Source organism: Rhopilema esculentum, chromosome 9, assembly GCF_057945365.1.
Source record: "Rhopilema esculentum isolate cy_ngs chromosome 9, ASM5794536v1, whole genome shotgun sequence".
Classification (NCBI taxonomy): Eukaryota; Metazoa; Cnidaria; class Scyphozoa; order Rhizostomeae; family Rhizostomatidae; genus Rhopilema; species Rhopilema esculentum.
The window spans coordinates 3,293,664-3,306,014 of NC_142823.1; the positions used below are offsets into that span (position 1 = coordinate 3,293,664).

The 12,351-nt window shown below is 36.9% G+C and overlaps 1 protein-coding gene across 4 annotated transcripts in view; it reads right to left on the minus strand.

The window, feature by feature from the left end:
* Nucleotides 1-12,351, minus strand: part of LOC135688795 (putative 3',5'-cyclic phosphodiesterase pde-5) — a 41,412-nt gene that overhangs the window by 18,786 nt on the left and 10,275 nt on the right. For 3 of the 4 annotated variants that reach the window (XM_089110077.1, XM_065205807.2, XM_065205809.2), the window contains 7 exons: nucleotides 10,324-10,355; nucleotides 2,842-2,959; nucleotides 2,201-2,250; nucleotides 1,441-1,469; nucleotides 864-960; nucleotides 603-636; nucleotides 137-196 (listed from right to left, as the gene is read on the minus strand). In XM_089110077.1, the coding sequence (XP_088966203.1) occupies nucleotides 137-196; nucleotides 603-636; nucleotides 864-960; nucleotides 1,441-1,469; nucleotides 2,201-2,250; nucleotides 2,842-2,959; nucleotides 10,324-10,355 (420 nt within the window). Of the gene's footprint in view, nucleotides 1-136; nucleotides 197-602; nucleotides 637-863; nucleotides 961-1,440; nucleotides 1,470-2,200; nucleotides 2,251-2,841; nucleotides 2,960-7,999; nucleotides 9,048-10,323; nucleotides 10,356-12,351 lie in introns of those variants that run through there. The other variant, XM_065205808.2, reaches the window with a different exon arrangement.

The following is a 12,351-nucleotide window of genomic DNA, read 5'->3' on the forward strand; positions in this document are numbered from 1 at the left end:
TAAAGAATTTGCTTGAAAACTGGAAGCAGCACCTGTGAATTCCCTTAGGCCGGGTCGTTGATCTACTGTGATTAATAGGGTTCGTTCATCACAGCAGAGAAGTACTTAGAATTCGGTACTGACAAGGAAGACAAACCTGTGAGATCGCCAGATGGCTGAATAATTGGTTGGCAAAGCACCGAATATGAAGTCGTATCTGCAAAAGATTCGGATAATCATTAAATGCGCCTGAAGACATGCAGCATTTTGTTGGGATGTGGAAAGTTTTTATCCGTAAGTTCAAAGCTATCTATGAAGTTTCCCAGGTTCAAAGTTATCTATGAAGTTCCCAGGTTCAAGTTATCCGTAGGTTCAAAGGTATCTATGAAGTTTCCCAGGTTCAAAGTTATCTATGAAGTTCCCAGGTTCAAGTTATCCGTAGGTTCAAAGGTATCTATGAAGGCCGCCTGATGAACACCAAAGAAACTTGCTAATCTGATTCAGAAGCGAAGAAATGTGACATTTCAAGAAAACCGTAACAAGGGGAACATTTTGCTAATTATGAACAATAAGGTACGGTTGAAACTAATACTATAACTTCAAAATCAACATAGGTTTCTTACCCTGTATCCCGATGCCATTAGGAAATCTTTCATCCTGGAACGAAAGCAAGTCAAATAATATTCGCAGTTAAAAAGATACCCATACTAGCAAGCTAGAAGGTTTAAGATGAAAAGACAGGGGGGAGAGAATACAGTTAGAAAGACTAATTCGTGAATTTGCAAAAAATCAGCAACATAGTATGCAGTATGAGTGAGGTCTCTGCTGTATACTTAACCGTACCGAAAATCATTTTGCATTTGTGTGTCTGCTAGCATACCTACCCCAGACAACCTCGTTGTTCTTATGGTTTCCTTTGTGCAGGCAACATAGCAAGCAATAGTTGATCCCTCAGTAATCAGCTGCATGTTAACGGGCTTGCTGAAGGAACAAAGATATTTCTAATAAAACATCTATAACAGAGGACCTTATTTCAAGAGGCAGCGTACCATAAATCTTGATGCGAGCCTCGTCAAGAAATGTCTGAAGAGGACAACAGGGTTGCTGGTTGTGGGAGTGGGACAGGGTGAAGACTAAAGACTGTGACAGGGTTTGTTTGCTCGATTCATCTTTAAAATTGTTTTGATGTATAAGAAATAATTTGACGTTCTAAAAAGTTCTGTACACGGCTGATGAAATGAGCGCCTTAGCAGCATGACAACGTGTAGCCTTCTTTAATGCAAAGTTTTTAGGTTTTTTTTTATCACCAAACATTTGACCTTAACCCCTATTCGAGGTTGGAGCATATTTCTAAGGACTTTATCGTAAATATTGTTATGCCTTACTGTACAGAGATTCCATTTTAAGAATAAATCAAATGCACCCAACTGGCAAAAGTGATTATAAAAAGATTCTTGTTACCTGGGATGTTGCCCATATTTCCATAAATTCTGCAAATAAAAAAGGATTTTGAATCAGATGGTCGTTACGTTTCAACGATATGAAAGCCTGGAAAGACTTTGTTTGTATATTGGCACCAGTGTCCGCCAGGTTAATGTTGATGGATCTGCTACTATGATGGCTAGGCCCCAGTTTTAGACAAAGAGTAGAGCAATAAGAAGTTGTTCTATATATGCATGCCCCCATATATGTATTTGGTTGTTTGCCTCAACAGTTATTTGGGTGTTTGCCAACGATTGTAACATAACTCACAAAGTAACATGTTGGGTGTAGAATTTAATTGGCATTTAAACGATTATTTTGACAATGTATTCAAATTTCAACACATTGGCAAGTCTAGAGAGTTACTCCTCTAAGTCCCAGCAAATACGGCCTTAAAACTTACCACTTTAATTCTATCGAAAATGCACCAATCAAATGAAAATATCAAAAAACAACTAGTAAAAACTTTTTATTCAATTAGAAGGCCTTACTGACATTTAGAGAGCATCTGGGTAACATGGGAAATCGGAGAGGATTTGAAAAAACTTAATTCCTCTTTTGGAAACTATAATCAGGCGAGATGTCTGAAGAAAAAAGTTTATCAAATTCAGTTATTGTTTGTGCAGAAACGACTGTTAGATCAATATTTACAAGCAAAACTTATCATTTTAAGTGGAACCCTTGCGCTAAATCAGCACCTAAAATATGGCATTGACACGAAATGACAAATTGCAAGTACCTTATGATCACCATCAAGTAGATAAAGGACATGACTGTCTGCCTCAACAGCTGAAAGAGATACAAAACAAATCCGATTCAAATATATGCCACAGGAAAACAAATTCATTGTTAGTCCTCAAAATCGGCTTGAGGGATCCCATTCGTGTTTTGGTTGACATTGATGAAGAAATATCTTATATACTCGAGCTAATGCCGGACCTTGAATGAACGCCGGTCTCCAATAAAGGCCGGGCAAATTTTCCCATTTTTCGGTAAATCAAAGGTGCAAATCTATGCTGATGGAGTTAAAACTTCCGGTACCTGCATACGGTACTCTTGTTTAACAAAGATTCTAAACACAAATAGCCTCATCAAATGGTGCTAGACCGATGGGAAGTATCAAAATGACAACTTTCTCTCTTTAGGCAAGTGTTCTGTTATGAAACGTAAATCTGCGTATGATAATTTTGAGTTTAAACTTAATATCCTATATTGCAAGGGAAGACTCGGTAATAACTTTTTGACTATCAATGTCGTAGTTCTTGTCATTAGAACTAGAAGTCACTTTCTTTGAGATAGAAGATTAAAATCACGAATCACAACAAATAAAATCACAACAAATAAAATCTCAACATAAAATTGTGCTAAATCTTATCTTACCCGAGGCACACGAGTCCGCTAATTGACTAAGGATATTTCCTCTGACGTCACTGGTCGCACTGTGGACATCTGTTATAAAACCCTCCATGAAACTCTGTCGTTCTAGGCATGAGCAGTTCTGCAATAAATGAAATCGTGATGAAACAGAATTCTAGGACGTTATCAAAGGTGTTTAAATACACCCTTCAGTATAACATTATAACAAAAAACATTGACTGGTCATGAAGAGGACAGACACAATGAAGCATAGAGATGCAGACCGAACGAGAAGAGTTTGACGGCCAATAAAAGCTGTGGTCAGTGATGTGATGGCTTAGACCTAATAGGCTTGGCCGAATGCATAACATTGGCAGAAGGGCGTGAACTCTGGTACGGGATGGTGAAGATCTGTGAGTGCCTTGATGGTCTGAGAGAACTTAAATTATTGCGACCTACAAGTCTTGCAAGTGCATTTGGTGTCGAACAAGGTGCCATTACACATAAAGCAAGGTTAGTGCATAGCTTAATATTGAGAATTTCAAAATAGGTATTATTGGTTGATAAAAAGTTGTAATACGCCTACAATAGTTTAAACTGAAGACTGAGATGCCTCTAATAGCCTCTAAAAGATAAAACATGAGATGAATAATCTTATAGCACTGTTCTATTCATGCTCAACGTACAAACAAGAGCCTCTTTACATGTTTGTCTAGAAGAAGCGTATATAGATCTCCATGATCAGATCAAGATAATTCTACTAACTCTAAAAGATTGAACAAGACGATAAAGATAACTCGAAAAAACGGTGATGCCAAGACACATCAAAGAGAAAAACAGACGGCTTTGCCGTAAACATTTAGCGGTGATTAGGCATCGCTCTGGTTTATACAACACTTGACTTTTAACTTCACACCATATTAAGTTCACGTTTAACACGTAGGGATAATGCACAACATTACTCTTTAATAGAGGCAAAAGGCATGAGTTTTTCTAAGTGGGTTAAGCATTATGCTTTCAAATCTCTAATGCAAGCTCAATTCACAAATGATAGTATCAGCTAGAGCTTTATCAGTTGAGTTAGTCTGGTGGATTATAAAAGAGAATAGTATGGAGTTTAGCTTTGTTTTGCCTTCACGTATCAGTATCTTCTTAAGAAAGTGGTATAAAGACCAAAAATGCTAAACTTAGGAAAACAGGCGGCCGCGGGATTAAGCAATGGCTGTAATTTCTGTGAAAGCAAAGCTCTGAAGAAACATAGAGACTGCAGCCAAAGAGGCAGAGGTGAGGGAAAGAAATTTCAAGAGAAGTTTGTGATTAACATTTGGTTATTTTCGAAGGAAAACCTTACATCAAATGTTAGGATACCTACAACTTTGTCACTGTTTAATGACTTTATAAACGGTAAACTGCAAAGGTATGGCCACTGAGACAAAAGGAAGAAGGTGAAAGAAAAATATTGTTTCTGTTGGCTATTTGAAAAAACTGAGCTAAACAGGATACAGCTTGGTTCCAAATGAATTCAAAGAGTTGAATGAACTCGCCTACCTGCTCAACTTCTTGATTATCCAACGCAGTAGAAATTCGCTCGAGACTCTACGAATCTTCCATTGCAGCAAGAAAATTCGACGCGACTAACAGCAACAGAATTCGAAGCGTGTGGAGAAGGGTAAACAGAATGGGGTATGGTGATCACTTCAGAGCGTATTTACACAATATGCGGATCAGAAAGATTACAAAACTGCAAGAGCACACGACAAAAAGGTAATAAATAAGTTATGAGATGAAGGCAAATGTCTTGAGGTTGCGACAGCGAGCTGTTGGCAAAGTGAGAGGCCACATGATTACAAACAACAGTTCATAAGGTGCATATTCAGGCCAGTAACTACGAAACGTGCAATTTTTCAACAAATCTTAAAGGAAGTCACGAGTTATGAGTGCGTCACTGATAATTAAACTTAGAATCAAACCACAGATATTTGAGAAGAAAGTTAAGCATAAATGTTTACGAATCAGTGATTTAATAAAAGTGACTGGCTGACGCTGGGCATTTTCAAAGAGGACTTCTCATGACAACATGCAACTGGTGATTCGTTGAATCTTAAGGTCATTTCAAGATGTGGAAGAAAAGTGGAACATTTTGTGAAAAAAGGTGGAATATTTCGGTGAAGAAACGTGGAATGCTTTTTAAAGAAAATATTGAATCTTGATTTCAGAAACCTCCATGCAGTGTTCTAAACATTGCAAAAATCATCTATACAAACAATTATACAATTCTTTGTAAGGAGCAAATTTCTTCAGGATCCTGTTTTCAGGTAAGCACAAACTTTCTGAGGTCTCCGCCCCAACTTGCGGCCTTCAGATTTGGCAATGAAATTGAATTGAATTGAAATTGAATTGAATGGTTTTTCTCTAATATAGCTTCACATAAGACGCACCTCGCGCTGACTGTGCAAGATTATCGTTATGTGATGAAACTACTTTTATACGCTGGAAGGCTACAGATTTCAGAAATGGTGTTACACATAATAAATGAATTTGGCAGTATAGAATTCGATTTTGAATAAAGCTGTGATATGTGCAAATTAAAAAGAGATGTGCAATATTTGCGTGAAATATTTGCGGTATTTCGTGTATGCAGTATCATTGGCAGAAGTATGATACTGAGCACAGTAAAATGTTTGTGCAATAATAAGGCCTGGTTCAAACGTCGCGCTTCTCATGTGCCGAACCTAACTCGAGAATTAAGTACATGAGGGGCGCGACGTTTGAATCAATCTGGTAAGGCAGATTTAGTTAGGAGCAGCAAACTAGTTTGAATCGAGTAGAAAAATAACGAGTTATCAAAGCATTATCCTGTTTGTTGTCAATGAGTTCATTACTCTTGATGAACGTCCGACAGCAGCAACGAGATAATTTACGCTTTATCCTTACATATACGTAGTCGAGGTGTGCAATTTACAAGACGAACTTATTCCATCTAAAAAATTTTGTTTATCCCTCGTTAATAGCTGGAATCAAATGATCTGTACTGAAAAATATATCTGGGGAGGCCTAAAGAAACTTTAGGAGAATGAAAGTATAATACTTCCCATTGAATAAATGTATTTACAACAGACTAATGAATTTTTAAAGAAACAGTTGACAAGGAGCTAGACAGTGAATTAGAGTCACGTGACTTGTGGGAATCGAGGCACGAATTCTCTGCTGACGACAGATTTAACCAAGCTGGTTGCAAATGCTTCAACAGTTACAGCTAACTGAAAACAAGGTTTTGACAACAAAACATCGCCATGGCTTTGAAAGACAAATAGCATGCTGCTTTAGAGGAAGAAAGTTTCGCGGGAGGAAATTTCGCTAATTGAGAACAAGCGCCAGATTTTTATAATCAACTTGCGCGGAAAAAATGAAATGAAATTTTTGCGAGGCAAATTTATTTTGAACTGAGGTTTCCTTCTATTTTTATTCCACTCCATACCAACAAAACAACGAAGACAATATCAGTATTCATTAACAACAATTTTTTGCCATCAAAGTTTTCAAAAGAATCAATAGCAAAGTTCTTCAGGTATTTCCAGAGAATATAACTTCGCGAATTTCGACTTACGCGATTTTTGGCCAAAAACGCGAAAATTTTCTCCCGCAAAAGTATCTTTCCTTAAAGTATTCGGCTTTGGCGAATTTTGCTGCAATTGTCAATGAAAAGACCATCCGAATTAACAATCAGATGCGGTAAAGACCATAAGATTAGGGCTTCTCTAGAGATTTAGATAGGACTGCTATTTAAGATGGTTCGGCGCTAGATCTTTTACACACTTAAAGGTTAACATAAGCATTTTCTACTCTATCCTGCTTGTAATTGGCAACAAATGAAGGCTCTTCAATACTGGTGTTATGTGACAACAATCATAAAAATGGGCTATTGAGAACACTTCATAGACATACTTAATGAACATATGTACCATTAATAGCAAAAAGAGATCGAGGCTGGTGCCGTGGTGTAAAGACCCTCTACAAATTCTATCATTGCATTGCTTTATAAATACTTAGCATGCACCAACGAGGGATAAGGACAAGTATGGTATGAAAATGCTGAACAATTAGATGCAATTTCATGTGACAGGGCTATAACAGGATAACAATGCGAGGCTCAGCTTGAGTCAGAGGTTTATAGAAGATACATACTCAACAACAATATTTACAAAATGAATTATGGAAGCTAATTTTCATTCTGGAGACAGCAAGTAAACAACAAGCGGTAGATTTATCATTTGAAGTAACTTTCGGATTAACGAGAGCTCATTCTGCCATATGTCTTATTGCAGTCGAATATCCTCCATTGTGGTCAGTTTAAGAAAACTTGCAATAAATCCAAACAGCTATGACACGTTAAGCATACCATGAGGTAAGAGAAGTATGGATTAACTATACTCACGAAGAAGGAGTATAAGAAAACAACACGCGCATAAATGTTAATCAAATTTTGCGCAAGTAAAAGCGGCAAAAGCAAAGTCTGTGTTTGTTTTAAGAAATGCTTGCGTTGGAAGAATAAGCCGTGATATCAGCATATCACTTGCATTCCAGCCCTTATCTTGTTCTCGCAGCATAAGGCTGTTTATTATGATCAAAATTATGAATGTGATTCTACTAATGATTCTTATTGATCAAGTGCTTTTAAATTTTTTACTGGCATACCTATGTTGAAATGTAATGCTATACAATATTACACTGATGATTGAATCGATTATAGTGATACAGAGATCATGATTCGAATCATTGTATGCAGTCAAGAAAAATATTGAGTGATCAGTATAACCATTGCAATAAAAAAGACAACCCTAACTACGATCAACATAATCATCATAACTATGGTTATGCTATGAGAACCAACTTAGTATAAAAGATAAAGTACAAGTTTCTTCTAATTTCATGCATGGAAACTAACGTAGGGGCGAAATTGAAATCAAGAGCCTTATTTCACTACATATTGGCAAGAGTGAACCTCTAGCTTCAAAAAAAGTGTGGGAAAATTAGGTAACCCAAAAGAGTAGCGCATAAATTTATAAGTTAAATCGTACAAAGCAGTACAAGTCTATAAAAAATATGCATTATATAAGAGAATAGGGGCAAAATTATAGAATAAAAGTTGAAAATTAGGGGCAATATGAGTGCGAGCGCGTACCTTTTCATCGTTTACTCTAACCTGCGGATTCTTGAAGCTCATGACAGCCATGGACTGCAAGACTACTCATAGGCAACAGGTTTAATTGTACAGGTGTATTGCAAACTGGCAGAAATGGCCAAGCAACTGCAGGTGAAAACTTCAAATAATCGATCTTACGGTGTAAAAGTACTCCTTGAGTCCTTTGGTGAGTTGAACGCAACTAAAGCCAAAGATGCGGACAGTGAAAGCAATTTGCGCAACTGCCTTGGCCTTTAAACGGACCTGCCAATTCAGTGGAGCAGCGCTCAATATTTCACGATAAGGCAAATATGAGCAGGTGGGAGAATGGACATGAGAAGATCGCACAGAAACAGATGTTGCCATTATCTGCTTAAGGGTTTTGGAAACCACCGGCGTGCTGGAAAAACCGGGACCGCCCAAACAAATCGACGAGGAATAAAGATGCCGGGGAATTACGTCATCGGGGGCAGCTGGGTATTCTCCTGTGCAGTAGTATAGCAAGGTTGGAAGAAATTGAGAATAATAGAAAGCTTTTGCCGTCAGCAACGCTTATTAATATGGCAGCCGCTTTTGACAGAGCCGGGATGACAAATTCCTCTGCTCGTCCTCAGTCAGGATATTTAGGGTCAATTCTCATTTGCTGAATATCGCAAACATCGTCTACGTCACACATATTGTTCATGCCATTTTCATAGCCAATTGAAGAAGTAAAAAATAGACCGGAAAAGCTGTTCAAAAACAATATTGGGTACAATTGGAAACAGATCGGGTATAATTGCTAAAGCAATGAAAATAGATCGCTGGAATAGGACTATCTTTGTCATCAAAGTGACGTCAAAGTTGCTTAGTTTATAGCATATAGCTCTATGACGTCATAGTTGCTTAGTTTATAGCTTTAATAAATGCGCATTTGAAGGAGGGCATAGAAGGAAGCACCCATAGTCAAAGAAGTTGCATTAAGATGCATGAGAGATGGACTGTTTAATATAAACAAGTACGAAAAATCTTTTATCAGATTGGCAAAATAATATTTTACTGGATAGCGAGCTGATTCGTTCATCAAGGCCTTGAAATAATATCAAAAAAAGACCACTAACTATGAAAAAAGATTCAATGAAATAAATGCCATTCACTGGAATACTTCAACAAAAACAGGTAATTAGGAACGGGAGTATTTAGCTTAAGCCTAGTTCAGCAAGAGTGAGAGAAATAACTGACATAAGCTCGTGGTCCGTTGAATAGAGCAGCTCGTGGTCCGTTGAATAGAGCAGCTAGTGATGTTATACACCAAACACAAGCTTCGATGAAGTATTTGTGAATCTAAACTTGTGTTGAGCAGTACATTAAGATACTGATAACCGAACAGAAATACAGTTAACAAGACAAGGCGATTCAATGTCCCCCGAAAGTGACGTTTCAGAACACAGCCAGATATCAATGCAGAGCTTTGGACTGCAATAATGATCTGATGTTAAGGAAAGTCTGGAATAAAGACCATCCATTGAAATGAACTGTAACTTTATCGAGGGAGGGAAAGTCGGGATTAAAGGCCAGAGCTAAACGTTTGAAATTAAGTGTAACTTCAATTACAGGGAAAATCGGCTTGCAAAAAGATAGATCTCGTAGACAATCTGTACAAAGGCGCGAACATTGCAAATAGTATGATATGGTATAGGATGACCAATTGCTTTCGTGGCTGAGTTTTGTTTTTGAGTGTGGCCGACCCATATGCTGTTGAATGGATATGTGGCGAGTCTACAGGCACGAGCAGTGATTTTCAAGACCTTTTGTCACTTCACTACTACATCAAAAACGCCATGAAACACAAATATGTTGAAAGAAAAGTAAGGCAAGCCAAAATCTTTCCCAAAAATGGCAGAGCCGTAAATTAAGATAAGCTATGCAGCGAAGGGTAAAATCAAAAATACAAAAATGAAATAATCAAGAATAATTTAAATAATGTTTTTGCAGTGGTAGCTGTACTAAATTAAAAAGCAACCAGTAGTACTGAAGCTCTTAGTTTTTGTCAAGGCCAATTAGTATACCTTGTGACAGACTACTTCCAAAAATATGTGATAAAATGTGAACATGTTATAAGCAAAGAGCATCGGTTAAATAAATCAAAACCAAGTAAGAAATTACTGAGTTAAAATTAAATTGCAAAAACAGAGGTAATATCTTGCTTGTTGATTCGCTGTTCTAATCGTTGTTCTACAAATGAGTCGAACGCTGTTCTACAAATGAGCTTGCTTGTTGATTCGTTGTTCTAATCGTAAATATAAAGATATGAAAAAGCAAAAATAATGTGAAATTGCAGGTACCTTCCACTTTGATGATGGCATCAACCCATGCACTAAAAGGGAATATGCATAAATCGTTAATTAAGATCAGGGATTCAAAAATAAAAAGACGGGAGACTATGTAAACAAAGTAATTGTTGGAGCTTATTTCTGATTGGCTGTGTGCAGCCCCTACAGTTGAGATTACATCCCCGAACTGAATCCTTTGACAATGTGTATTGGTGATCATTATAACAATGATTGATTCTGATGATTGATCATGACAACGATGATTGATTAAGATGATTGAGATGAATGATCATGAGAAAGATGATTGATATTTGATAAGTGATCACGGTCACAATGATTGACTGTGATTGATGATGATGACTGATGATCAAAATCACGATCATTGTTTTTAGTGATTGATGATCGATCATTATCATGTTGATTGATTATGACTCAAGAAAATCGCAACAATAAATGCTTCGAATAAAACTCTAGCAATGTGTTAAGCAAAGGCCTGTCAGTCGATAAATAAAACGGCAGGTAGCATTATTCACGAAGCCTTAAAAACGGCAACATGAACAAAATTGCGAAATTGGCAATAAATTTGAATGAACCATCTGCTGCAATTTTTTCATCAGTTGTTACAAAAAGACAAACAAATTCCGCGAAAAAAGAAACACAAACGTGACGGGACGGGCATCGTAAATGCAATTGCTGAATACTAATACATGTGAAACAAAAACTCTTTATAGTCTTCCTTATTTATTTCCAATATATCCCGTTTTAAGGCAGCTGCTTGAAAATCTCTAATGAAATTTATAAGAGAAATTGGCCGGTTTCTACTTATGATGCCGCTAGTTGCAGCTGTTTTTTGGCTATGCCAGGCAGAAATCATCGCTTCTAAAGGCTGTAAACATTTATTGGCAGGTCACTGGTTTTTCAAAAGCATTTTCAATAACATTATTTTGCTTGGCAAGTAACGATGGCAAGGGAGTTTCTATTAAAAAGAAACATTTCTGGATTGTCGTAGCCTGAATCAGCAGAATTGTCCATATGCTGTATTTGGCCCATTGAAAATTTATGGAAAGCTAGAGACTTGATTTCTTTGACCTCTTCCTAACATTATACATTTCCTATTCATGTTCGAACGATGTCAATTTCTGGACTGCCTTTGATAAGTTTGATATCTATTTGCATTTCTTGGCAAAAATCAACGCACCCAGGCAAAATAGACTAAATATCAGGAGCTCCAGTCTGTGTTTTAGTTTCACTGTTAATCGTCCAGTTCACTATTTCTCGATTAATCGTCACTACTACTTTCACTAATAATCTGTTGATTGCGTCCAGCTTATGCAGTCATACACTATAAAGTAACTATGCTTCAGTAACGCCTGACATTACCTCATACTTATTCTTCCTTTTCTTTAATAATGCGTATTATCGTCACTCGTTTAAACATGATATCGATAAAGTGGCAGCGATAAAGTTGCTAAGCGATAAAGTGGCAGATTTATGACGTCATAAAAATTTATTTGTAGTACTTTGAAAAATCAAGCTATTTGAATAGAAAAAGCACGGTTGAATACCATCAAATGTAAAACTGTTGCCATTTAGCTGGGAGATGGTCAGCCAAACCAGAATTATTGAAAACAGGTTTTATGGTGTCATAACTTTGTCTTTTTATTATTTCCTTAATCATAACATTATCATCATTCTATAAAGTAGAATTGATATCTTTCTTCGCTACGTGAAAAAGAAAGCTTATAAACAGAAGCAACATTTTTCGACATAACGTGTATTTTCACACTTTCTTGCTAAACATATTTATGCGAATGTTTTTTCCAATACATTCTTTCTCGCAAGAAAGGAATCATTTTTCAAAGGAATACCGTCTGTAAGCAGTGCGAGTGATGTTAACTCTTTTTATGAGAATAAAAAGCGTTCCGGCTCAGGCTTACTAAATCTTCAAGAATATTGTAAGCATATTGCCCAGCGCCAGCTTGCATATTTAAAACACTTTGGTGTTGGTTAAAACTTTGAAATTATTAAAAACATTCCTTT